The 26,263-nt window shown below is 55.7% G+C and overlaps 5 protein-coding genes across 5 annotated transcripts; 3 read left to right on the top strand and 2 right to left on the bottom strand.

The window, feature by feature from the left end:
• Nucleotides 1-561: 561 nt before the first annotated feature.
• BKCO1_35000100 (mitotic check point protein) lies at nucleotides 562-1,678 on the bottom strand (the record flags this gene model as incomplete). The annotated part of the gene is made up of 3 exons (XM_020274725.1): nucleotides 562-685; nucleotides 744-1,498; nucleotides 1,559-1,678. The coding sequence occupies 3 exons, from the start codon at nucleotides 1,676-1,678 to the stop codon at nucleotides 562-564; spliced, it is 999 nt and encodes a 332-aa protein (XP_020129154.1).
• Nucleotides 1,679-3,455: 1,777 nt separating this feature from the next.
• BKCO1_35000101 (sulfate permease) lies at nucleotides 3,456-6,128 on the top strand (the record flags this gene model as incomplete). Its single annotated transcript, XM_020274726.1, has 4 exons — nucleotides 3,456-3,729; nucleotides 3,783-3,928; nucleotides 3,982-4,528; nucleotides 4,579-6,128. 4 exons carry the CDS (start codon nucleotides 3,456-3,458, stop codon nucleotides 6,126-6,128), a joined length of 2,517 nt encoding a protein of 838 aa, XP_020129153.1.
• A 1,016-nt stretch (nucleotides 6,129-7,144) lies between these two features.
• BKCO1_35000102 (copii-coated vesicle membrane protein) lies at nucleotides 7,145-8,843 on the top strand (the record flags this gene model as incomplete). The annotated part of the gene is made up of 4 exons (XM_020274727.1): nucleotides 7,145-7,334; nucleotides 7,548-7,728; nucleotides 7,809-8,595; nucleotides 8,676-8,843. 4 exons carry the CDS (start codon nucleotides 7,145-7,147, stop codon nucleotides 8,841-8,843), a joined length of 1,326 nt encoding a protein of 441 aa, XP_020129156.1.
• A 2,625-nt stretch (nucleotides 8,844-11,468) lies between these two features.
• Nucleotides 11,469-13,881, bottom strand: BKCO1_35000103 (transcription factor; the record flags this gene model as incomplete). Its single annotated transcript, XM_020274728.1, has 3 exons — nucleotides 11,469-12,256; nucleotides 12,318-13,498; nucleotides 13,568-13,881. The coding sequence occupies 3 exons, from the start codon at nucleotides 13,879-13,881 to the stop codon at nucleotides 11,469-11,471; spliced, it is 2,283 nt and encodes a 760-aa protein (XP_020129155.1).
• An 8,760-nt stretch (nucleotides 13,882-22,641) lies between these two features.
• Nucleotides 22,642-25,539, top strand: BKCO1_35000104 (glycoside hydrolase family 3 protein; the record flags this gene model as incomplete). Its single annotated transcript, XM_020274729.1, has 5 exons — nucleotides 22,642-22,875; nucleotides 22,934-23,059; nucleotides 23,106-23,584; nucleotides 23,643-25,433; nucleotides 25,491-25,539. 5 exons carry the CDS (start codon nucleotides 22,642-22,644, stop codon nucleotides 25,537-25,539), a joined length of 2,679 nt encoding a protein of 892 aa, XP_020129092.1.
• Between the last annotated feature and the right edge of the window lie 724 nt (nucleotides 25,540-26,263).

Raw genomic sequence — 26,263 nt, forward strand, 5'->3', positions numbered from 1 at the left:
CACGTGGTATGTGAGATAGGCGATAGTGGGGCGCCTTGCACGGTCGAGAACGATCTGCCTCGAATGAAGTAGGTGTCCGGAATGAGCATGAACAAGATATTCGTACTCATCATCTGATGACTGACTGCGCTCCGTCGCAAAGGTGGTACCGCTAAAGAGAAAGGACCATTTGAGACGGGAGGCGCCAAAAGATGCCCGGCCATCGTCTTCCTCGAAGCTTATGAGATACTAGTTGATGAGTCCCGCAAAATACAGTGCCTAGGAATACACAACACTCATGCCATAGAAATACAAATGCCGTGACTGGGAAATCATGACCAACCCAATAAAACTCACCCAAAGCTGAGGACTGACAGCGAGGTAATCAAAAAAGAAAAAAAGCTTACCACTCGACTTGCCCATTATCTCTCTTCTCACAAAACCCTTCAAAACGCCAGGATGCATACTGCGCAGTGTTGCCCGTTATCAAGGTACAACAGCCGTATAAATTAACGCCAGCCCATAATCCCTATTCCCTATATCCATAATGCATAATCATTACTCAGTGTCGTTTCGTGTCGTTCATTTCGCGTGATCAATCATTTGCTGGTAGACATCCTCTGGAATCCGCTGTGCGTTGGCAACCACGAGGCCAATAATCGACTTGGCCTGCAGAGGCGGCAGCGAGCGCAGAATCTGATTGGGGCTGCTAAAAGCGTCAGCGGGTCGATTGGTACCACATGTCCCGCACACGACAACCATACCTCGGACTGGCCAGGATCTGGTCGCGGATCAAGACGAGTTGAGCCACGATGCACAGGATGTTCAGGTGGGGGCCGTAAGCAAAAAGAAAGTCCCAGAGCAGCAAGACCTCAGGCAAAGGCGGTGTGCAGGCGCACATGGTCAGGACGGATGCGAAAGCATAGATCTCGGCCTTCAAGCCCTTGGACGCAAGTTGCGAAAAGAGCTTGGGATCGACAATCTCCAGCACGGTGTCGACAAGAGCCAGGCCTTTGTGCACACCTTCCATGGATCCGCGCACGTATCCGGGGCACTCGTTGGTGATGAACTTGTCAAAGGCGACAAAAGCCTCGGCCTCGCTGCGCGCGACGTAGAGGAAGGGGGCGGCCAGCACGTTCATGCCTTGGACGTATCCCACCTGCTCGGCGTGGTCGCCATGCTGGGACTGGGAGCCTTCGGTGATGGTGGTGCCGGTGAGAGAGCTCCGAGCGAGGTCCGGGCTGCCAAAGTCAGACAGGGTCGGCGGTGACTGCCAGCCGTTGACACGGGCCTCATGGGCGTCATGCAGCTTCCAAGCAACGGCGTTCAGCACGCGGGTCAGGCTGTTCTCGGTGACGCGACGGCGGAAGAGCGGGTCTGTGGCGAGAGTGCGGAAGGTGTCGTTGCGGATCTTGGTGTAGGCGGGCGAGGCGCCTTGGCGCACGAGATCCAGGTAGACGTCGGTGCGGATGGGGGCAGCGTTGAGGAAGGTCAGCCAGATGTATATGCGCAGCTCGGACTGGAGTCGCAGCAGGCGTTAGCAGAGGGCCAGCGGCGGCAGCGGGGCGGGGGGCGGCACCATGCCATCGCTGTTCGCGGGAATGCCAGTCATGAGAATGTGGTGGCGCAGATCGTCGAGGCCCGCAGCGAGATCGCCTCCCGGCGGGCCCTTGAGCAGGAACAGGTCGAGGTTGGTCATGGGCACAGAAGGGGCACAGAAGGGGCCGCTGTGGCGGGGAGATGCAGGGCGGCGGGAGAAGGGGGAGAAGCGGCGAATGGGCGTCGTAAGGCAGTCGTCGTCGCCTGTCGCGGCCTCTGTTGTTGCAAATTGCGATGGCTGGCGCCGTTGTCTGAGCGGCGGAGGCTGGGCTTGGCGCCGTTTGTTTCACGCTGGAGCTGGAGCTGGAGCTGGAGCTTGGGGATCGCCCGAAACACAACGTCGGGAGCGCGCGACGGAAATCGTGCGCAGTGCGAGGTGATGCGCGACGGGGCAGAGTTTGCAAACAGCTCCATCCATCACACGCAGGACTGCGCCGCTCCACGTCGCGTGGCGACCGGGGGGCCCGACAATGCCGCGCGCAGCCCTCGTCTTCTGTCTGCGACACAAGCCGACGCGCGTGGTGTCCTCTGCGCACTCCAACCCTGCTGCCGCGTCGCTGGCGGCATGCCCCAATTTGATAGCTCCACAGAAGGGCGGGTGCTTTCGGTAGGTCTCCTGTCGATGGAGCGATCCCGGGAGAGGGCCCGCCGGCCTTGGCCAACTGGGTCCCGCCGCGCGTAACAGCCGGCTACTAGCGAGCTACGACGCCTCAGGCCGACGTCATCACCCATGGCCGCGTTGTAGGCGGACAGCGGCGCCAAGCCAGCGCCGGGCGGAACAGCGCATGGGAGTGGCGGGCAGCGGACGGCGGACGGCGGGCGGCGGACAGCGGGCGGCGGCGGCGGCAGATGCACAGCAGGCCAGATCGGAGCAGCAGCCACTGGGGCCCGCGGCGGCAGACCCGGTCGGCCTGCACGCTATTTGAATTTGCCGGCGCCGCGCCCGCGCTGGGGCGCTAGGGCCCGCACTTTCGCAGGCGGCGTAAAACGACATCGGCATCCGCGAGCACGCAAGACACGCGGCCCGCCATTGGCCACCGCTCCCAAAATCCGTCCACCACCGTCTCCGCCGCCATGCTCCGTAAGGCGACCACACGTCAGAGCCCGCGCACTCGCCCACGCGCTCGCCCATGCTCTCGCCCATGCACAGATCGTGGCCCCCGGGGCAAGGCCTCAGGTTCCACGCATTGCTCCGGCCGGCGCCCACGCCCCAGGCTGCGAGGCCCTCCGCCAGACTAATTTCCAACTCTAACTTAACGCCGATGTCGTGATGCCCTCGAGTGCTTGTGCTCTTCTTCTACTCGTCCTCAGCGCGTGCTCTCCCGTCCCGTCGACGCTCTCCCGCCCTCTCCTTGCCCAGCTTCCGCCTGATCGGGTCTGCGTGACCAAAGGCTCTCGCTCCTACCTATCGCAGGGCCCGTCGCGCACTGGTGGCTGTCCGCCCAGCATCACGCAATCCTCAGCCCGTTGACACAGGCATCGGACTCGCCTCTGCTTTCGTCTAGATTGCCCTGTCCACGCACCCGCCGCGCCCCCAGCGCCCAGGCTCCAAGCCTTCAACCGACTGGCGGCGCCCTAGCACCCGCTCCTCTGGGCTTACCAAGTCAGGTCCATCGGCGAAAGGCTTGCTCCGAGGAGATTTCTGCTCGCTGGCCTGAAAAGCAAACAATTCTGCCGCCGGCCAGACGCGTGCTGCAGAGCCCAGCAGTCACTATAAACTGCCCGCCCGAGCCGCCGGCCCATCCGTTCGTGCTCATCAGGGCCACGTTTGACTCTGCAGCCCCATCCTTGATCCCGGGCCCGCGACCGTCCACCAGCCCGGTCTTGTCTCTCCTCCCCAGAAATCTTATCTCAGGCCCAAGCTTTCCAAGCAAACCATGGCGTCTTCCAAGGTCACCTCTGGTTTGGCCAAGGTCCTCGGCATCAAGCTCGACGAAAGAGAGCACGCCGACAAGCTCACGCGCGGCGAGTCTGTCTTTTCCGTCTCTAGCGCCGACACCTATGTCGAGGAGGAGCCCACGGTCGGCGAGTGGTTCAAAGAAATCACTCCCTCGGGCGCCGATCTCGGGAGATATGTCAAGAGCCTCTTCCCCTTCCTGCACTGGATCGGAAACTACAACCTGCAATGGCTTTACGGCGACCTGGTTGCTGGTGAGCACCTTGCCTTTCGTCCCCTTTGCGCGCAGTGGCTGACCGTTGCACAGGTATTACCGTCGGCGCTGTCGTCATCCCTCAGGGAATGGCCTACGCCAAGCTGGCCCAGCTGCCGGTTGAGTACGGTCTCTACTCCTCTTTCATGGGTGTCTTGATCTACTGGTTCTTTGCTACTTCTAAGGATATCACGATCGGAGTAAGTCCCGAAACTCGAAAAGCCGACTGAAGAGATGGACTAATGCTTCTCAGCCCGTCGCCGTCATGTCTACCGTCACTGGAAACGTCGTCCTCAGAGCCATCGAGAAATTCCCGGAGTACGAGGGCCATCAGATTGCGTCCGCTCTTGGCATAATCTGTGGTGCAATTGTTTGTTTCCTGGGTCTCGTCCGCCTCGGATGGCTTGTGGACTTCATCTCTCTCACGGCCATTTCCGCTTTCATGACTGGCTCCGCCCTCAACATTGCAGCTGGCCAGGTTCCTGGAATGATGGGCATCACCGGCTTCTCCACTCGCGAATCCACCTACAAGGTCATCATCAACACCCTCAAGCACCTTCCTGACACCCAGCTGGATGCCGCCATGGGTCTTACGGCACTTGCCATGTTGTATCTGATCAGGAGCGGATGTACCCTCGCGGCCAAGAGGTACCCGACCAAGGCCAAGCTCTTGTTCTTCCTGTCCACTCTTCGCACCGTCTTCGTCATCCTCCTGTACACCTTGATCAGTTTCCTTGTCAACCGCCACCACCGTGGAACGAAGGAGCGCAAGTTCAAGATCCTTGGCAGTGTTCCCAGAGGTAAGGAGCCACCCCCATATCGTCAGCCTCTAGATGCTTACAAAAAGCAGGTTTCCAGCATGCCGCTGTTCCCATCGTCAACAGCAAAATTATCTCCTCGTTCGTTACCGACTTGCCTGCCTCTGTCATCGTCCTTCTCATCGAGCACATCTCTATCTCGAAGTCTTTCGGTCGCGTGAACAACTACACGATCGATCCCTCCCAGGAGATGGTTGCGATCGGTGTCAGCAACCTTCTCGGACCGTTCCTTGGCGGATACCCGACCACCGGGTCTTTCTCGAGAACTGCCATCAAGTCGAAGGCTGGTGTCAGGACTCCATTCGCTGGTGTCATAACCGCCGTTGTTGTCCTCCTCGCCATTTACGCCTTGCCCGCAGTCTTCTTCTACATCCCGAACGCCACCTTGTGTGGCGTCATCATCCATGCCGTTCTTGACCTCATCACCCCACCGAACACAGTGTACCGCTTCTGGAGGATTTCCCCGCTCGAAGTTCCGATTTTCTTCGCCGGTGTGCTCGTGACTGTTTTCAGCACGATTGAGAACGGTATCTACACGACCATCTGCGTGTCGGCAGCGCTTCTCCTCTTCCGCCTGTTCAAGGCGCGCGGTCGCTTCCTTGGTAGGGTCAAGGTTCGTTCGGTCGAGGGCGAGCATCTGCTGGGCGACGAGCCGAAGTCGAAGAGCATCGACGACGCTTTGAAGCCGAAGACCAGCAGCAGGGACAACGAGGACTCGACGAGGGAGGTGTTCCTGCCCATCGATCACCACGACGGCACCAACCCCGACGTGGGCCTTCAAACGCCGGCGCCTGGCATCTTCATCTATCGGTTTTCCGAGGGATACAACTACCCCAATGCCAACCACTACCTCGATTACATGGTTGCAACGGTGTTCCAGCAGACTCGGCGCACCAACCCGCACGCGTACGGCAAGTTGGGTGACCGTCCGTGGAACGACCCGGGCCCACGCCGCGGCAAGGCGGCTGAGGTTGACGACCACAAGCCCACGTTGAAGGCCATCATCCTGGATTTCTCGTCGGTCAACAACGTCGACATCACGTCGGTGCAGCACCTGATCGACGTGCGCAACCAGCTCGACCGTTACGCATCGCCCGAGACGGTGGAGTGGCACTTTGCTTGCATCAACAACCGATGGACCAAGCGTGCGCTCGCAGCAGCCGGATTCGGATTCCCCACCCCGGATCTCCAGACGGGCGAGTCTTACGCTCGCTGGAAGCCCATCTTCTCGGTGGCGGAGCTTGGCGGTGCCGACAGCGCAGCCAACGCGGCGGCGGTGGAAGAGGACGTCGAGTACCGGTCGACTCGCCAAGCGGACGAGGAGAACGAGATCCACGGCGAGCGCAGCAGCTCATCGGAGGACGGGGTCCGCAACAGCATCAACAAGACGGCCAGCCAAGTCAAGTACAACGAGAAGTCGAAGCAGGTTCTGGTGCACGGCGTCAACAGGCCGCTGTTCCACATTGATCTGACCAGCGCTCTGATCTCGGCGGTGCAGAACGTCGAGCGCCGGAGGATATACGGACAGAAGAACTACGGCGGCACCGAGGGAAGCGACATCAGCAACACCAAGGACGCGTGAGGGGAAGGATAATATTAATTTTCTGTTTGTTTCGCACTTTTCATGTCTATACGACGGGTTATTTCTGGAGATGGCTAGACCCATTTAGCGGAGAGAGGCCATGGTGCGGCGTTTCTTGGGCACGATGACGTGTAGCACGTTGGGTTAGCTAGAAGCTTTGAGCAGTCGGATTGGATGACAAAAACGGGGCTGGAGCATACGATACCACAGCTGGAGAGAAAGAGTATTGATATTTTTGTTCGTCGTACGGATTAGACGTTGACACTTGCACGTGAGCGGGGGAAATGGCAGCAGGGCGCGAATCACAGGAGCGATGAAACGCAGCGTCGGCGCCGTCGAGATGGAGATCAAACACACGGCGGGAGACCGCGACGGGACTAGCGTCAGGGCGCGGGCGGGAGAAGGGTCCTGGCACCTGGCGGGCATCCTTTGGCGGGCGGGACACGCGGTGCGAGTCGGGGCGGTCGGTCGTCGGTTGCGGCTGATTGCAGCATCCCCGGCCTCGTACGCAAGCTCCAGGTGGCCTTTACATTTTATCGCCGCGACAGCAATCCGCCCAATTGCCGCGCCCCAGACCTGCTCCTCCCCTCTCCAGAGCTGCTCCTTGTGCTTTGCCCGGTGCTGCTTTTGCGCGCGACCTCCTCGTTCTCTCCGTCCCTTCCTGTTCCTGGCAGCGTGCACGCGCAAGACAAGGATCGGGGATACGCGCACTGCATCCCGCGCATACATACTGTCCGTCGACAACCACCACCACCACCACCACCACCGACGCCGCGCTCGACGATCGACCTTCCTTTTCCCCTCCTCCCCACCCATCGCACACCTGCGACCGACCGCGCAAACCACCGCCGAACACCGCCGTCCTTAGCTCCACCGCCGCACCTCCGTCTAGCCTTATTCTCCACAGCTCCTTTGCAGACGTATTCGAGACGCCCCTGAGCACAGCTCTCTCCTCTGAACCTCTCATCGGATCGCACCCCTAGCCCAGCAGGAATCCCGGCTTCCGAACCGCAACCATGGCCAAATCACGCTTCATGCGGCTGGACGCCTTCACCAAGACGGTCGAGGATGCGCGCGTGCGCACGAGCACTGGCGGCATCGTCACAATCACGAGCATACTCATGATCATGTGGCTGATGTGGGGCGAGTGGGCGGATTACCGGCGAGTCGTCGTCAAGCCGGAGCTGATTGTGGATAAGAGTCGAGGTGGGTGAATTGCGCTCCCTTTTTTTTTGTTGCTCCTCCTCCGCTTCCTGAGTCCTGCATGTCTTTGGAGGGATTGAACCGGAGAATGCATGGATTGGGCAACAATGTGCACGGTGTGAGGGTTCGGAGAACGAGGGGAGCGGGGCTTGGGAGGAAGCGGTGCGCTGTAAACCACTACAGGCCGTGTCTTGCTGACTTGACTGCGTGTTCCAGGCGAGAAGATGGAGATTCATATGAACATCTCTTTCCCCAGGGTACCCTGCGAACTGCTCACTCTCGACGTGATGGATGTGTCTGGCGAGATCCAGACGGGTGTCATGCACGGTGTTAACAAGGTCCGCTTGACGCCTGAGACCGAGGGAAGCCGCCCCATTGAGGTGAATGCGTTGGACCTGTGAGTACCGCACAATCTGCAGCCCTGCTGGGGGACTGTCTTGGCTTTCAGAAGGATTTGACTGATATGGAGGACCATAGGCACGCCGACGAAGCTTCGCACATGGACCCTGAGTACTGCGGTGATTGTTACGGTGCCCCTGCCCCTACCACGGCCAAGAAGCCCGGCTGCTGCAACACTTGCGATGACGTCCGTGACGCCTACGCCGGTATTTCCTGGTCCTTCACTCGCGGCGACGGCGTCGAGCAGTGTGAGCGTGAGCACTACGGCGAGAAGCTCGATGCTCAAAGACGCGAGGGCTGCCGCATTGAGGGTGGCATTCGGGTGAACAAGGTCATTGGCAACTTCCACTTCGCGCCCGGCAAGTCCTTCAGCAACGGCAACATGCACGTGCACGACCTGGAGAACTACTTCAAGGACGAGGCCTCGCACTCCTTCTCGCACAGGATCCACAACCTGCGCTTCGGCCCTCAACTGCCCGACGACGTCATCGCTAAGCTCGAGGCGTCCGGCCTGAGCGCCAGCAGCCTGTGGACCAACCACCACGTCAACCCGCTCGACGACACTGCGCAGCACACGGACGAGAAGGCCTTCAACTACATGTACTTCGTCAAGGTCGTCAGCACCGCCTACCTGCCCCTCGGCTGGGAGAACAAGGGAACCTCTGCGCTGAACGGCATCATGCCCGACGCCGACGGCATCCCACTCGGCTCCTACGGCATGGGAACCGACGCGGGCAGCATCGAGACGCACCAGTACAGCGTCACCAGCCACAAGCGCAGCCTGGCGGGCGGCAACGACGAGAAGGAGGGCCACAAGGAGCGCCTGCACGCTCGTGGCGGCATCCCCGGCGTTTTCTTCTCCTACGTAAGTTTTTTTTTTTCCCCATGATTGAACAGGATTCAATCAGGGTGCAGCCGCTAACCTGCCTGCCTTTTTCCCCACAGGACATCTCCCCCATGAAGGTCATCAACCGCGAATCTCGTTCCAAGTCTTTCTCCGGCTTCCTCGTCGGCGTGTGCGCCGTCATCGGTGGAACCCTCACCGTCGCTGCTGCCGTCGACCGTGCGCTCTACGAGGGCTCGGCGAAGCTGAAGAAGCTGCACCAGGGCTAGATTGAGGCTTGGCGGTGGTGCTTGCTGCCGATTCGAGGCTAGATAGAAGTGTAGAAAAGGCGGTACCAGAAAGTTGATTGTTTGTGTCCGTGTGTTGGTTTGTACTCCATGTCCAGGCGTTTTCTCTGTCCCTGCTTCATTTGACCGGCGTCGAAGGCTTCGTTTTGCGGATTTTCTCCTTTCTTTTCCTATTATACTCGGGTGGCGAGGAGTCGATGTGGATCGGTTCAGTTGAAGGCGTGGGGGAAAGGGTGGTTGCGAGTGTGGTGTAGATATGTATGTTGGATGCCGGAAAATGGACAGATGTTGGGTCATGTGAGTGGTTGGGAGACCTGCTGAGGAAGCGGGAGAAAGTCAAAAAATCCATACCTATTGAACATCGACGCCTGCTCCTGGCTACATTCTGGTGGTCAGACCCAACCAGTCTGTGGGAGCGCCTTTCTTGCCTTTGAAGCCCGAATTCGGCTCGAATCGTCAGGGCTGATGAGTCCGCGCGCATCTTCCCCGAGCACCATGATGGCCTATCCATCGAAATCAAACCACGTTCCACCTTTCTTCCCTTCCCCCAAGACTTCACCCCGCGGAGGTTTCATTCGCGTCTTGCAGTGTCTCCGGCCGCCTGCTTTCCCCTATGACGCATTCCTCTATTCTTGTTTTTCTATCTTTCTCTATATTCGTTAATATATATGTCCCATTAACGATTCCCTTCCGACTCATTCAGTTTCCTTATACGGTTCCTATAAACTCTCTTACCATCTTCAATCTATTGGTTCATCGATAGGACAGATGTGACATGAATTCGAAAGATCAATAAGGAGAAGCTTACCGTTGCACATGACAGGCTACCACTCGAGTCGCAAGCAGTAAGGCAAGCCCACATCCCTACTGCCGCCGATGGCTGACGTTGAATATGATTTTCTGCACGTCAGAAGCCCGTCGACTGCCCAAGACAGCAGCCGCTAGTGGGGAGTTCGACCTATCACCAACATCCAGAGTGGCACCAATCACAAAGCCTTACCATTCTTCACGCTAGCCGCCCGGCTGCAGGAGAGGAAAGGGAGGGAGGGGACTGGGACATGCAGGTCGGCTTCTCACCAAACCTTCCTAATCCAACAAGGCGTTCCACCTTATGACTAACCCAAACGGCGCGGATAGGACAAACGAAAAAGGACAGTACCCGGATGGCTTCCCAGGCGAAGCTCCTGCTCGTGGCGCACCAACCGCGTGGCCCGAGACGACCCGGCGCTTCCTCCGGCGGCGGCGCGCGTGTGCCCCCCTCCTTCCTCAATGGAATGCCCTACCTTGGTCCTTGTCGTCGGATATAAACGGTTGATGAGAAGCAGGAGCATACACCTATATATTCCCACACGCCCGCACACGCATACACGCGCACGTACGCGCACGTACACGCACGTACACGCGTATACACGCATACACACACGCATCACGCATCACGCACTCTTCTCATTTGTCGTTGCCGCTAAGTACTTTATTTCTTTTCCTTTCGCCCTTGCATCATCGTCGCAGAACATGCGGGTGTCGTCACGTCCGTCTCATCAAATAACGCACTTGCCCGCACGAAGCAAAAACCGCTCCTTTATGATTCGCAAAGGCCAACCACTCACCACGATTGCCTTGACGTAAGTAGAAACCCCCCAACGCTTCTTTCCCAATTGCATTGCGCGGATGACGATGGCAACCCGGGTGATCCCGCCTTGGGCGAACGGGGCCAGGTGACGTGATTTCAGTTCTCTGCTTGCTCCATTTTGCAACATTAAGTCGTGCTTGCTCGTTATTCCATTTGTTCGGGCCCGGCGCCGCTCTGCTCTCTGCTCATTACTCGCAGCCACCTTCCTCGCATCTCACATCCCACAACATCCAGATCAGTCTTGGAGTTGGATCGAATCTTCTGTTCTCCCATTTCTACTGCTTACTACCGCTGCTACCACTATCAGAGAAGCTGCTACTGATGCTTGCTTGCTGCAGCCCAACCATACGACTACGTCCAACTTCCTCCCAAAGATCTCCTGCCTCGTCGGACTCATGCACTGATGATGACCGGAGCGGCGACCCGGTTGCAGCAGCCCACCGTCGTTCTTTTCTCCCTACGCCTTCCGCAAAGCCAAGCAGAACGGCGGCGGCCCGGTACCAGCTTCACTAAGTGGTCCTCCCTCTGCCGTTGAACAGTACCAAAGCAAAAACACTTTCATCCGCCTCCTTTTTCCCCCCAGCCCAACGACAACAGGAAAACAACAACCAAACGGCCCAGAAATTGTCGACAGCAGCCCGTAGGCTGATCCATGCGCAGGAAACCAAACAACCCAGTAAGGAAGAGAGAAATAGGACCAAAAAAAAAAAGCAGCACAGATGCATCCCAGAACATGTTCCCTCATTATCAAAAAAGACCAATCATGAGTGCGTCCCTTAATCAAAACAAGCCGGACGGTGGGCTTCCATCGCTAAACAAACGCGAGACGAGGATGAACTGAGAGGGAGAAAAAAAAAAAGGGAGGAGAAAAACAGACACCCACCTTGAGTACAAACCATCTAAGAGACCAAAAGGAAAAAGAAAAAAGAAAAAGAAAAAGAGCACCAAAACCGGCGGTAAGCCAGCCGCTGTCATTGTCATGCCGCACTGACCGGCGTCTTCAGGCCGCCCTTGTCGCTCACCTCGCTCATCTGCTCGTCAAAGTCCCCGTCGCCGATGCTGCCCTCGTAATCGTCGCCCATGTCGTCGTTGGGGTCGTAGCCGCCGAACGAGACGGTCGGCTCCGAGCCGTAGTGCTGATGGCTGCCGCCGCCATGCGGGAACTGGACGGAAAAGCCGTGGCGCAGGATGCTGCTGCCGCCGCCGCCGCCGCCGCCGCCGCCACCGGCGCCACCGCCGGGCTTCAATTGCGGCACGCCGCTGTCGCTGACGACGAGATGCTGCGGCTGGGCGGCTTGCTGTTGCTGTTGTTGCTGCTGATGCTGCTGCTGGGCGACGATGGTCTCGGCCAGCGTCGGCTTCTCCTTCATGCCGCGCAGCATCTCGCGGCTGGCGTCGAGCATCTGCACCGCGTACTCGAGCCAGCGCGCGCGCGTCGCGCTGACGCTCAGCGTCCACCGGTACTCGCGCAGGCGCGTCTTGTAGAAGTCGGCCTCCTCGCGGCCCGGCGCCGTGGCCCACAGCAGGCTGCCGAAGGTGCCGATGAGGGTGAAGTTGATCTTGGACGCGAAGTACCAGAAGGACTGCAGGTGGGCGGGCGTCAGGCGGTTGACAAAGTCCATGGCGCTGATCAGGCGCGTCTTGGCCGCCGACCGGCAGATGAAGAGGAGGTACGGGTCCGACGTTTCGGCGTCGAGCGATTGGACGATGCGCCGGTGGAGCGTGATCTCAGTGGCGAAATAGGCCAGATGCAGGGCACCGGTGGCTGCAGGGACCCTGGATTAATAGGGGTGACGTATTTGAAAGGAAGGGCGACTTAGGCTTACCGGTGTTGGACGAACGGCCCGAGTTGTGGCTGTCAATCCGCGTGGATGCGGGCAGTCTTGCAAACCATTCTTTGAGCTTGATCTGCACCGGCTTCGCCCGATCGAGGATCAGCCGTGTCGAGTTCTTCCCAGCATTCTGGAAATCTTGGATCGCGGTCTGAGTGTAGAACGTGTCCACCACTTCGGCCATGATTGCTGTCAGCGTAATCATCTGCGCAAAAACATATGCACCACGTTCCTCGTCCGCGGCTTCCTCCTCGCTACCTGCTCGGAGAACCTCGCCCGTCTGAGCGCCGTCCTCGAAGAAGTCCTCGTCAGCTATCGCCTTCACCGCCCAGTCGGCATTGTATATGTGCGACGGCCGGCCGTGGATCAACGAGCTCCATTTATCCTGCATGTACAACGCCCAGGCAATCCGCTTACGCAGTCCCTTCTCCCACAGTGGAATCGACCAGTTGGAGCAGTCGAGGTGCAGGCCAAGTTCTTGTGCAATGGCGACGAGCTGGGTCGTCAGACTCCATGAGTCTGAGTCTGGCCTTTGCAGCAGCAGCAGGCCGGCTTGGATCGTCGAAAGCTTGGGCCGCTCCATGGCTTTGGGCAGCCAGTGGGAAGCAATTGCCTCCAGCTTGCTGACGTCGGGCTTGGGCAGTGATGCCAGTCTGGGCTCGTACGACCACCATTGCAGGGCCAGCATGTAGATGCCCGCTAGGAGGGGCGGGGATATCTGACGGTCGGCATCGCGATGCCGTTGCATAAACAAGGTTTTCTGTATGATGGGAAAGTTAGGGTGCACGGAGCGGAAGTACACATCAATGAGCTGGGAGCCATGTGGTGCTACGACGGCCTCGACGGCATTGAGGGCCTCAGTTTCGCTGTCAAAGTCTTGGGTATTCTCGTCCGGCAGCATGATGAAATGTTCATTGTCATGGACCTTCCGCAGCACTCCCAGGTCGAATGTGCTCTCGTTGCGCGTATCGAACTGGGTCAGGCCAATCAGGACGGGGTCGAAGGGCGTGGTGGGCCCGATGTAGCGGCTGTGCTGGCGACGCTGCAAGCCGAGCGTCTCTTGGAGGGCCTGGCCGGTGGTGTCGGCGAGGTTGGGTGCCCGGCGGGAGAACTTGGTGGTGGGCGAGGGCTGTTGGAGCGGCTGGGCGCTCTGCGGCTGCTCACGCTCGACTGATCTGGACGGCGGGTGTCAGCAGCGAGCTACAAGAAGTAGTGTCAGGATGATGGGTGTGTAGGACACCTACCTCTTCTTGGCGCCTTCCTCTTTCTGGCCGTCGACGTTGATCTTCCTCTTCCGCGGCAGCGGGCTCTGCACAAAGGTGCACTCCTGCTTGTGGAACTCGCACAGCACGCACAGCAGGGCGCCCTCGTGGATGACGCAACGGCTCTTGCGGCGGCGGCAGGCGTCGCAGGGCCTCTCGCGGCGGGAGCGCTGGGCGGGGGTGAGCTGGCCGGGCTGGGCGTTCGGCTTGTGGGAGAAGAGATTCTCCTTGCCCGGCATGGGCTTGGCGGATTTGGGACGGGCGGCAGCAAGAGGGACGAGGTCCGAACGAGGCATGATGGGCTGGGGAGCTATGGCGGTCGTCATATCGTGCGGCCAGTATCGGAGATAGCGCTGGGCAGCGTGGAGCCTGCGGGTATGCCGGTTAGTGCCTGCCGGTCGTCAGGGCGGCGGCAGCAGCGCACCAGTGAGAAGGGCCGCGGTGCGATTGCTGGAGGCCGTGTCTGATAACGGCGATATGGGCAACGGCTCGGCAGCTGGGGGACGACGGGCACGCGGGCACGCGGGCTTATCGCGCAGGCGTCTCAAGGGCCGTGGGAAAGGAAGATGAGGAAGTGGATGGTGCGTTCGGTCATTTGCCTGAGGCGCGCTCTCTGCTGCGGCGGCGCGCGGCTGGGCAGCGGCTCTGCTGGGCGTGGTGACGGGCGGCGGGCGGTGGAGCGCGGGCGCAGGTGTTGCTTATAGATAAAGTAGTGTCGATGGATAGAGGTAATGGGCGCGCAGTGTCAGCGATGCGGTCTGCGCCTGTGTCACCGAGGGCGTCCGCTTGGCGTGGGCTTGGTCATAGTTAGGGCAGTTTACGTACTGGATATTCGCTTGCTCCCCCAAACGAGCAGTCGCTGAAGCATTAACGAAGGCTTAATTCGATGAGACCTCGCGCCGCGCTGGGGTAGATCTGCTTTCTCTTATCAGTGCACTCTGACTGGCCGACTTTGCCCGACTGCCAGCCCGTCCATCCCTGCGCCGCGTTTCCGTTACCACTCCTTTTACTCAACCACCACGAGCACGCCCTCACTCACGCCTTGACGTAACGAACATATGTATCTCCGCAGACTGCGGCGCTGCGGCACAGCTGTCGCGTGCGCCCGCCGCCCGCCGCCCGCCGCCGCTGCGGACCCAGCCAGCCCAGCAGCCCAGCAGCCCAGAAGCACAGAAGCACAGAAGCACAGAAGCCTCTCCAGTCTGTCTCCGCATTCCAGCCGTTGCCCGGCCGGACCCTGGCGGGCCTGACGACAGAAGCTGCCCAAGTCGAAACCCCCCCGGCGCAGTCAATCTCACTCGCGATCTGCCTTACTCGCGCGCCGCCTCGACCCGATGTCGCTCCGCACACGTGCCTACCTGTCTGCCTGTCTACCTACCTGCCTTGCCTCCAGACGCCGACCCCCGATGTCGAGGCGCTCCAGTAGTGACGTTGCCCGCCGAGTCGCGGTCACGCTTACCGGCGCGCTCTTGTTGGTCGCGCGTGCCCCCAGCCGGCCGCAACACCGACCGCAACACCGACCGCCGCGCCGCCAGCCAAAGAGCGCCCGCCCTGCCTGCTCCCACTCACACCATCCGCTCGCCATTATCTAATCGCAAACGCGGATCCGTCGCACCGCGTCCGCCGCATGGTCGCACCGCGTCTTCTGTGCGGTTGCGCCCCTGCGCCTCGCCCGCTCTCCGCGCGGCGCATGAAGGCGATCGCCCATCTTTCCAGAAGTTGCGCTTCGTCAGACGACCATGTCTGCGCTGTTTTGCCCTGGGCCGATCGCCTTCAAGTCGAGCCGATTCGCGCCTTCGGGTGAGAGATTTTCCTGATTGCCCAGATGCAAGGTAGGTGCACTCGTCTCCGCATTCGCTCCCCGCCTCGTCGAATTTCTCGCATCATCGCATGTGTCTGCGGAATGGCATGCCCGGCATCTCTTCTCCACGCCTTCCCGACGCCGCAATGGACATGGTGGCGGCTGCGATGGCGGCACCTGCGAATCAGGGTCCCGAAGGAGCTAGGGCAGCCTTTTCGCCTTTTCAGGTTAACTGCACCTCGAGAGAACCACGGAATCCTCACCTTCTTACGTACATCGAACCCGCACCCCCAGAGCGCTTCAGGAGGGGAAGCGATAACGTACCACCCTCGAAATCTTAACGTACCACCCCGCCCCACTTAGTGGTAATTAGCGCAGATCGCTCGGTAATAACGAATGCATGATACATACCTTTATTGTTTCGTTACAGACGAGTTCTTGGCAGTATTTACACGTGTTGTTGGTATTATTACACTTATTCGTTATTAACGAAGGGAGAGAATTTATTATATAATTTGCTATCTACTCGCCAACCTAATCTCTTCGTTCACACCGAAGCCTAAACAGCAATCAATAAGGGTAAGTAGTAGGCGTACGATACGTAACTAAGGCCGTTAGAGTAGGCCTAGCATTTAGAATAGCGTAAACGATATCCTTTATAAGATTACGCTACTTCTAACCTATCGCCTGGCGCTTCGTTAGTAACGAACGGATTTAGAGTTAATATTACGTACCTTAAACTTATTTAAAGCCGTCTACCGCTTAGTCTAACCACTAATCGAGATTAGCTAAGCCTTTAAAAACGCATCTTTATATACGCAGCTATAGGGCAAGATATCTTCGTCTAGGACGATTTAAGCATCGTAGATAATATTATTTCCGGTAGATATAGGGGCATTTAACGCCTAGCAGGTATAGCACTTTAGCGAACCACCCGTAGAACGCTAGAAGGTTATACTATAATTTACTCGTTAGTAACGAATTATAATAAGAAGGGCTCGTTCTTACCGAATAAACTCCTCTATCCCACCTTAGATATTCTAAGGCTTCGTATACGGGCCCTAGCGAGCCGTATACGCTTAAACCCGACTTTCTTTATAGTTAGTTCGTTTATAACGAAGAGGGGGTTAAACTTACGCCTTTCTTAGATTACTTAAGCTCTACTATAAACCGTCCACACGCCTGGCCTAATTAGCCGTATAGAACCTTAGAACTTAGCCAGCTTGGCTAAAGCCGCCACGGAAGCCAGCACCGGCCAAATAGCCGAAGAGGGTAAAGAAAGATTAGAAAGGTATAGCTATCGTTAATAACGAAGCAAACTAGTATAGTATAAAGAAGGAAAATAAGACCGCAAGAGACGTTCGTTATATAGTAAACCTTCGGTAATAGCGAGCATAAGCAGCTATCCGGCTATACGATCTAAGAGCGCTAGCTACTCGGCCGTGCTACTTACGTTCGCTATTAACGAGCGCCAGCTATCCGGCCGTACGGTTTACGAGCGCTAGCTACTAGGCCGTATAGCTTATGCTCGCTAGTTGCGAGGGCTAGCTATTCGGCTATTTAGCTATAAAATTGGCCATTTAACTACACTGCTGGCACTCGTTAATAGCGAGTATAAGCTATACGGCCTAGTAGCTGGCGCCCGTAAACCGTACGGCCGGATAGCTAGCGCTCGTTAATGGCGAGCGCGAGCAGCTAGTATTCGTTAATAGCGTTTCTAGGCCGTACGGCCGGATAGCTAACGCTCGTTAATAGCGAGCGTAAGTAGTATAGTATTCGTTAATAGCGAGCGTGAGTAGCACGGCCGAGTAGCTAGTACTCTTAGGCCGTATAGTTAGATAGCTGCTTATACTCGCTATTACCGAAGGCCAGCTAACAATAAATACTTACATAGTATTCGTATTAAACGAAGAGCGGGATGACCAGCTATACGCCCTTACTAGTATACGGCTATAGAAGAACTACTATTCGCCCGAGACGAACGTCTATTAATACTATTATAGTGGTGCGATTAGATATATTAGTAGAGTAGGTTCGCCACGGGCGAATACTACTAGTAGAGCGAAATAATACTATAGTTCGCTATAAGCGAATACTATTAGCGGGGCGAAATAATGCTATAGTTCGCCGTAAGCGAATACTGTCGACGGGGCGAAATAATGCTATAGTTCGCCGTAAGCGAATGCTGTCGGCGGGGCGAAATAATACTATAGTTCGCCGTAAGCGAATGCTATCGGCGGGGCGAAATAATACTATAGTTCGCCGTTGGCGAAGTAGTAGTGTTATATAGGCATCGTTGGTAGCGAAGAGGAGGGTACTCGAAAGAGTAGTAGAGCTCGTTACTAGGCTGGCTATACTAGAGTTTATACTCGTTCTAGACGAAGATACTAGACCTCCCGCTATATTATTATAGCAGCCGGTAGCTGCGGAGGCTATAAAGGCTACGGAGGCTATAAAGGCTACGGAAAGGGAATAATATAGACTCGTTTAGACCGAGTAGGGGCAGAAGATAAAATCGGTAGTAATACTACGTTATTTCGATCTACTTGTTCCGAACGAAGAGGATCTCTTCTTATACTATTTACTCCGGATTCTATTAGACGTGCCGTTGCTCTTAGTCCTACTCTTCGTCGACGCCGAATAATAGCGGGTTTATAGTAGACGGGCGTCTCTAGTTCCATCGTTAGTACCGAGTCTTTATTAATCTACTAGTATCGGTCGAATAACCGAGGATTAAGGAAGTATCTTCGTTTATATAGAATCGTAAAGAGTGTCTAGTAGTATAGTCGGCTATATATCGCCTTAAACGAACTAGTATATTATCTTCGTTAGAAACGAGGGTCGGACTAGCTCTTAATCCAGTTTTGCTTGGCCTTAGTAAGCTTAAGGGAGGTCTATATTAACGCGTAGCGGTAAATCTAACCCTAATAGTAGTTCTAGAACTCGCTACGAACGGCGGTTAGACGCTAGATATTATCCTTCGCTTCGTCGTAAACGATTATCGTAGTAGTAAGCGCCTACTACGTCTCTAGCCTACGGATAAGCGTAAAGACGTTACTACGAGAGTTAATAATCTACTTCTTAATCTAGGTATAAGCGTCTTTAACACGAGACGTAGCAATATTGCCGAAATATAGATGGGCCTTCGTCTATACCGAAATAAATATCTTCTTCTACGGCCACTACTCCGCCTCTAGATAGTTAGAAATGCGAGTATTAAGTCTCTCTATGCTCGCTGCGGCCGAAGTAAACTCCTCTTCGGTCTAGGCGTTATAGTATATAGAGAAACGATCTATAATCTCTTTCGCCCTCGCCGAATCTACCCACTTCGTGCCTTACCGGGATTGAGGATACCTCTCTCGTGTATAGGTAAGGACATCCTTATTAATATACTAGTGGTAAAGGATGATTAAAATACCCGTAAAGCTACGCTTTACTGCATTAATACAACTAATATTACGGTCTATTAAAATAACCCTTAGAAGTAGTACTTCGTTTTTAACGAGGATCTTATAGAGGCTTAAGAGCGCCTAGTAATATACCTCCTCCGTTTAAGACGAAAGAAGGCTAATACTAAGCGGGATTATTCGGTTATTTACTATTATACTAACTATATTTAGTAATAGCCGGTTGTATCTATTCGTCTTAAACGTAAGATTAATAAGTAGAATGTCTAGATTAGCACGTTAGAGCTTAATCGTCTCGGGAGAAAGCGTAAGTAGGGAATCTAGTTAATACTCGTTGTTAACGATAAAGCGGAAGGCAAAGTTCTTTCGTTAAAGACGAGAGAGTAGTGCATTTACTATATTCTCGTATATAAGCTCCTAAAGGCGATTAGCCTACCGGAGGTTATAGACATTCTATTACGTTACGAGCGCAGTAGGATATCTATTTATAATAGACGTAAGAGACTAGTTCGCTCGAATGCTACTAAGCTACTACTCTTAAATAAGCTCGGTAAGCTATAGTATCTCGGCTCGTTACCGACGACGCTAAGAGGCGAAGACACGGCCATTAATACTAGGCGGGTAATTATAATAGAAGCTTAGGTTTTCTTATTAATAACGAATCTTCTATTCGCTATTAACGTTATTACGGTCGGTAGTAACGAAGAGAAAGCCTATCTTATAATCTATACGGATAGAACCTCTTCTAGGGCGGCGACTATTTAGCTAATTCGGCCTAGACGAATAGTATTCGTCTAGATAATCGTTATCGTCCGGGTTAGGGTTATTACGGGTGCCATTCTTTCGCCCCTTACGATTATAGATAATGCGCATCTAATAGACGGCTCTATTTATCTTCTTCTACTTACGCTTGCGGAAGTCTATGCCATACGCAAGGCCCTAGTTATAATAAGCCCTTTCGCTATTAGCGAAGAACTCGAACGTCTCTATCGGTAGGGGCTTAATAATAAAGACCTATTCGCCCTCGTCCGTTATAAACGAAGGATAAAGAAGCTAGGGTAGAACTTTATTATCCTTAATAGCGGTATTAGGGTCCTCTTCGGTTTTATTAAGGGCTATAACATCCTCCTCGGACTTAAATCTAGACTCCGGCTCGTTTTTAGCGAAGATGTTATTACTAGTAATACTAGCTTCGTTATTAACGAGCCGGTGCCCATCGTCGGACTCGCTAGTAGATCCGAGGTCGACAATCTCTATAGTAGTATAGATAGAAGGCGCGTCTTCGCGTTCGTTAGAACCGAGCGGATCGGGCGGTAGTAGTAATTAGCGGGCGACGTATATACCCAAGGCACGTATACGTCCCTATCTAGGCGGTTCTCGTCTAATACGTATAATATGGTATATCGCTTCGTTTAGAACGTAGTTAGACATGCTAGTCGGTATAAACGAAGTGTTATTACTAGAGGCTTAAGGCTTACGGGTTGCGTTATTCGATAACCGTAAGCTATAAGGACTATAGCTTCGGTCGCACCAAAGCAGAGTAGAAGAATTTATAGCGTAGTATATACGTTCAAAACACTATGATTGCAGTAGTAAGTATTATTATTATATTCGTTATTACCGAACGTGCTACACTAATCGCTAAAAAGTGGGGAGGGTGGTACGTTAAGATTTCGAGGGTGGTACGTTATCGCTTCCCGTCGAACGTCCCTGCCAGCTGCCGTGGTGCGAGCTCAGGCGTCTTGCGGTGAGACCATCGAGTTTGCCTTACGACTGCCGACATCGGAAAGCGTCCGGAGCTCATTCCATCTCGTCTCGGACACGTCAGTTCGATTCTGCACCCAAAGGTCGTTTTGCATTCTCTGGACGCGTTGGGAATCGAGCTGATATTCACGTGAAATGCCAGCCGTTTTGATTACCATTTGCAATCCTACGATTGGCGCTCGAGCCTCCGCGGACACGATAAGCTCAACGCCCAAGGCTTTGTTTCAACCACGTCAACTTTCCAACGGCGGCAAGGCGGCCTTTTTGTGGGATCTGCGATCCATGTGCAGAGAACGTCTGCCTGCGAAGTCCGAACAGCGACCGACAAGAAGAATGTCACCATCCTTCGTACTCGTATTGCGAGGCGGTCTGCGACTGCGGTTGCATCATGCCAAGTTCGACATGATCGCACCGTCTGTCCCAGACGATTGGATTTGTTCTGACTTTGGTGGTCACATTATTATTCGAACAGACGTGGCGCCGACGTTGTGGTCGTGGTGCAGACGTGTGCTGATCGTCCGGTTGAAGGGCCGAAAACAGACCACACTTAATCTGACTCAGACGTTGGATGCTGCCAGCCTGCGAATACTCAGGCCTAACATTTAGCACTGGCCTGTGCGGCTTCGATGTGCTGCACTTCGCCACCTCCTCACGCAAGCAGCTGAGTTGTGACAAATTAGCTGCCGCGTCCAGAGCTGCATTTGGCTTCTTTCTCCCAAAGGTCTCGCACTATCACCTCCCCCTGTTGACAGACGAGAGCAGCGAGATCGGATCTAAAGGGACGCTATATTCTGCAAAGCTAAGAAATACGTAGGTAGACGCCCAAGATCTCTGGTCCACTACCGTCATCATTCGAACATCCCGCATCTGCACATGCTCGCTTGTGGCCGAAGAGCTAGCTTTCCTTTCATACTACTGAGACAGCAAAAGTAACACGAGCTCAGAGCACTCGCGAAAAGACGGGTGCTTCCTCGAGGACTGTTCTGTACTGCGTACCTGGGACTGTAAGTGGGCCTGATTATGCCATGTCTGCATGGTGGAATGGAGTCTGGGTTCAGGGCTCCCGTCTGGCCAAACAAGGAAAGAGGATATGCGTCTCCCTGCACCACGTGCTTCCGTTCCCAGCTGGTCAACTATTCTGGATTGGCAGCGACGTGCTATGATGACAGGCTCTAATTACGACTCAACAATCATCACGTGCTATAGTGCGTTAAGGAGTATCTCGTGCCGTCATGTACGGGACTCTGGATGTATGTACGTTTGCTGTTTGCTTTGAGTGAGCCCACGGGCGCAGGCGTTGCCATGTGGCCCGGCAAAGGAGCCGGCAACGGTCCTGCTTCACGTGGCGCCGGCTTGCAGGGCCGGCGAGCCAGCCCCATCTCCACGCGCACGACTCGACCGCTCGCTTCGTTCCACCAAACAATTATCTCACTGGCGCGCGGCTCCGTGAACCTGCACAAACTCTTAGCTCACTCGGGCCCGGACCATAGCCCTCCGCAGCCTTTCGCATCGGTCCGCTATTGCCGCATTGTCTGGAGAAGCTTACATGCAATGCCATCTTACCACTCGACGCATCGACTTTCCTCGGCTAGCGGACAGGGAGACCGCCAGCAAGGAGTCTCCAGGGCCATGGTACGACTGCAGCCGCGCTGACCAGCTTCTCTTTCCGCCGTCGAGCTTTGTTTCATGCGCCTTCGCCCTGCATCAGATATTCATCATGACCTCTATATTAAGAAATTCAGCCTGCTTCGAGCCTCCTTGAGGCAAAAGACCGGTTAATCGCCCGCCGTTGATGCTCACCACGCCATAGTGCTCATCAATTAGATGCGTGATACCTGGCCCAGGTACAACGCACGTCTTAACGCCTTTCGGCGTATGCTGTTTCGAGCACTTCCCGTGTGGTCCGCGCCGCATGTCATGCACTACTTAAAGCACACGACCGGCGTGACCGACCTTTTGGAAGCCACTCTGTGTCCTGCCGGCTGTTCTGCCATCACACGCCTTTGTGTAGCATCTGACGCCGGCTTGTTCTCTGTCGCATCCCTTGTTTTTGTCCTGCCAGCGGTCCTGCCACTCGTCCCACTATGGCCGATACTGCGGTCTTGCCGCGTGCTACGGAACCAGCACTGGGTAATGGCCCAGCTGCACTGAAGTTGGCGCTACACGACACCACCGAAGTCCCGTCCTCTATTTCGCATAACTCAACCGAGCACGACTCCAAATCACACCAAGAGGTCTCGAGCTTTGAAATCAAAGGCATCAATCAACCAGACAAATTGGCCCGAGACTTGGCGGCAAAGCTTCCGCTCAAGGAACAAGTGAGCACATATGCCACGAAACTCAACGGTAGAGAGGCGCTAAAGTCCGCAATTCTAGGTCTCCCTCTTGGCAGGATCTGATTTTTGGCGCACTGTTGCCCTGCCCCACCGAGGCGTACCGTCAATCAAGACTACAGATGGCCCCAACGGTGCTCGAGGACAGTGGTTCAAGAATGGAACTCCGGTTTGTCTAGTTTCCTCGTTTTGGGCATGCATCTAACAAGCATCAGGCTGCCTTGTTTCCATGCGGCATCTCTCTTGCCGCTACCTGGAACCTGGATTTGCTGGAAGAGGTGGGGAAGCACCTCGGCGACGAGACCAAAGCCCGAGGCGCCGATGTCCTGCTGGCTCCCACTGTGTGCTTGCACAGGTCACCGCTTGGAGGCCGGAACTTCGAATCCTTCTCTGAGGACCCATTCCTGACGGGAAAGCTTGCTGCCGCCTATATCCGCGGTCTGCAGAGTAAGAAGGTCGCGGCCACCATAAAGCATTTCGTCGGCAATGAACAGGAGACGCTGCGCATGACAATTGATTCCATCGTTGCCGAGAGACCTCTGAGAGAACTTTACCTGAAGCCTTTCGAGATCGCCATCCGGGAAGCGTCACCCTGGTCCCTAATGAGCTCCTACAATCTTGTCAACGGGGTTCATGCCGACATGCATCCACGTACTCTGAAGAAAATCCTTCGTGACGAGTGGAATTACGACGGGTGAGTAAGATTTCATCTGCCATAGAGCGACATATGGATCAGTGGCTGACTCTGATAGAATGGTCATGTCCGATTGGACGGGTACCAACTCCGTTGCGGAGGCCATTGCGGCGGGTTGCGCCTTGGAAATGCCTGGCCCAACGAAGTGGCGTGGCGAGAAGGCGGTGCGCGCGGTGGAGAAGGGTGAACTGGCTGCCGAAGACGTTGAGCGGGCTGCCGGGGACGTGCTCTATCTCATCCAGAGAACGAAGGGTTTCAACAATGACGCCCCGGAACCAGAAGAACGGGCGAACGACAATGCCGCTACCCGGCAGGTGATACGTCAGGCGGGCACTGAGGGTCTGACGTTGCTGAAGAACGAACGTAACATTCTCCCCATCGGACCTGTGAAAAAGATTGCAGTTATTGGGCCGAACGCGAAGCGCGCAATTGCCGGAGGTGGCGGCAGTGCAAGCCTCAACCCTTATTACACGACGACGCCATTCGACGGACTTGCTAACCAGTTTGACGGAGAGTTAATCTATTCTCGTGGCTGCGATACGGCCAAATGGCTCCCGCTCGCATCCCCGTTCTGCACCACACAGGATGGAAAGCCGGGTGTTACACTCGAATACTATTGCCATGACCGCTTCGAAGGAGTTCCGGCCTCGGTGCAGCACAAGTCCAATACCGACCTGTTCCTATGGGATTCAGCGCCAAAAACGGTCTTGCCGGCGTACTCGTTCAAGGTCAAGACGGCCCTGATTCCAAAGACGTCGGGTTCCCACACCTTCAGTTTCTCCAGTGTCGGACCGGGGAGACTATTTTTGAACGGCGAGCTATTCATCGACAACTGGGATTGGGTAGAAGAGGGTGAGGCTATGTTCGAGGCTTCCGAGGATGTCCTCAAGTCTGTGTACCTGGAGGCCGGCAAACCTGTCCAGATCCTTGTTGAGAGCACTAATGAAGTGCGGCCGGCCTCAAAGATTACTCACGGCAAGCCAACACACGCCTACGGCGGGTGCCGCATTGGGTATGAAGAGGAATCAGGAGTCGACCTCCTCCAAGAGGCGGTGGATGCGGCAAAAGAAGCCGATGCCGCGGTCGTCTTTGTTGGTCTGGACGCAGAATGGGAGTCGGAGGGCTATGATCGTCAGACGATGGATCTGCCTAAACATGGAAGCCAAGATCGCCTTGTCGAAGCCGTACTTGCAGCAAATCCAAGCACGATCGTCGTCAACCAGTCGGGTACGCCAGTCACCATGCCATGGGCCGACAAGGTACCTGCGATTCTCCAGGCGTGGTACCAGGGGCAGGAAGCTGGCAATGCTCTTGCAGACGTTCTCTTGGGCCGCTTGAGCCCTGGAGGCAAGCTCCCCACGACCTTCCCTAAACGGCTGTCAGACAACCCGGCGTACCACAATTGGCCAGGCGAGAACGCCAAAGTTGTCTACGGTGAGGGTATCTTCATCGGATATCGGCACTACGAGCGCTCCGGCATCGAGCCGTTGTTCCCTTTCGGCCACGGTCTATCCTACACGACTTTCTCGTACGGCAGCGCAGCCATCAGTGACCGGACGCTTGAACAGGACGGATCCGTGAAGGTCACCGTGCCGGTTACGAACACGGGCAGCGTTGCAGCAGCCGAAGTCGTGCAGGGCTATATAAAGGACGTTAGGTCAAGACTGCCGCGCCCGGAGAAGGAGTTGCAGGCGTTCGGCAAGGCGTTTCTTCAGCCCGGAGAGACGAAGAACGTGGAGCTCGTGTTCGACAAGCACTCGGTCGGGTACTACGACACTTCTTTGGGATCGTACATTGCCGAGGAGGGCCGTTTTGAGGTTCTCGTTGGGTCCTCGTCTGCAGACATCCGGTGAGAGCCACGACATGATCGAGTTCGCCATCTGACCAAAAGCTAATCTATCGATAGGTGTTCAACTTCGTTCGATGTGCTTGAGTCGTTCACTTGGGTGTTCTGAAAGGAGAGAGAGAGCAGAAGAGAAGAGAAAGTCCCCAGCTCGTATAGAGACCAGATCTTAAATGTGGATGCCTTAGATTCAAGGCACTAAGATGAGGGGGAGACTGCTGCACCGGCCAGATGGCCCTGGCTGCCGCCTGGTTTTTATTTTATTTTTCCATTAGTCTTTAGAAACGGCCAGATCCAATGTGTGTACGAATTCGAATTGCAGAAATTTTCGCGTGGTCATCTGCCCGTCGGCATCTCGATGCTGGGCGCATGACGGAGACCCGGACTGCAGTGTACGATGATGCCTTAAGCATGCAGCTGTCAAGGGCAGGCACGCGCCTCGCTTACACGCAGTGGTGTGCCCTTTCGGTGCAAGCGCGTGGAGAGGGGAAAACGTAGGCCCGGCCGCCATCGGAGTTTCCTCGCCCGGCCGCGCGCTACTGAACCGGGGGAGGATGCGCGACTCTTTCGACAAGCTTGTCCATCACTCCCAGTCCTCCACGGTCTGTCCTCAGTAGTCAGAGCGCTGGCCTCTCGCGCATGTCTGCGGCGCGCTAGTCATCTCCTTCTGGCTTTCCATTTTTCCACTCGATACCCCTCCCGCCGCAGCTTTCAGCGAACCATTGCCAAAGCCAGCTGTTGTGCACAACCTCTGGCTTGCCGAGCTCTAAGCCGCAGCCTTCGCTATCTCCGCCCCGCAGCGCCCATCGAGCCCCAGGTCAGGGAGCATATGTCCT

Source organism: Diplodia corticola (assembly GCF_001883845.1).
Source record: "Diplodia corticola strain CBS 112549 chromosome Unknown scaffold35, whole genome shotgun sequence".
In the NCBI taxonomy this organism is placed as follows: domain Eukaryota; kingdom Fungi; phylum Ascomycota; class Dothideomycetes; order Botryosphaeriales; family Botryosphaeriaceae; genus Diplodia; species Diplodia corticola.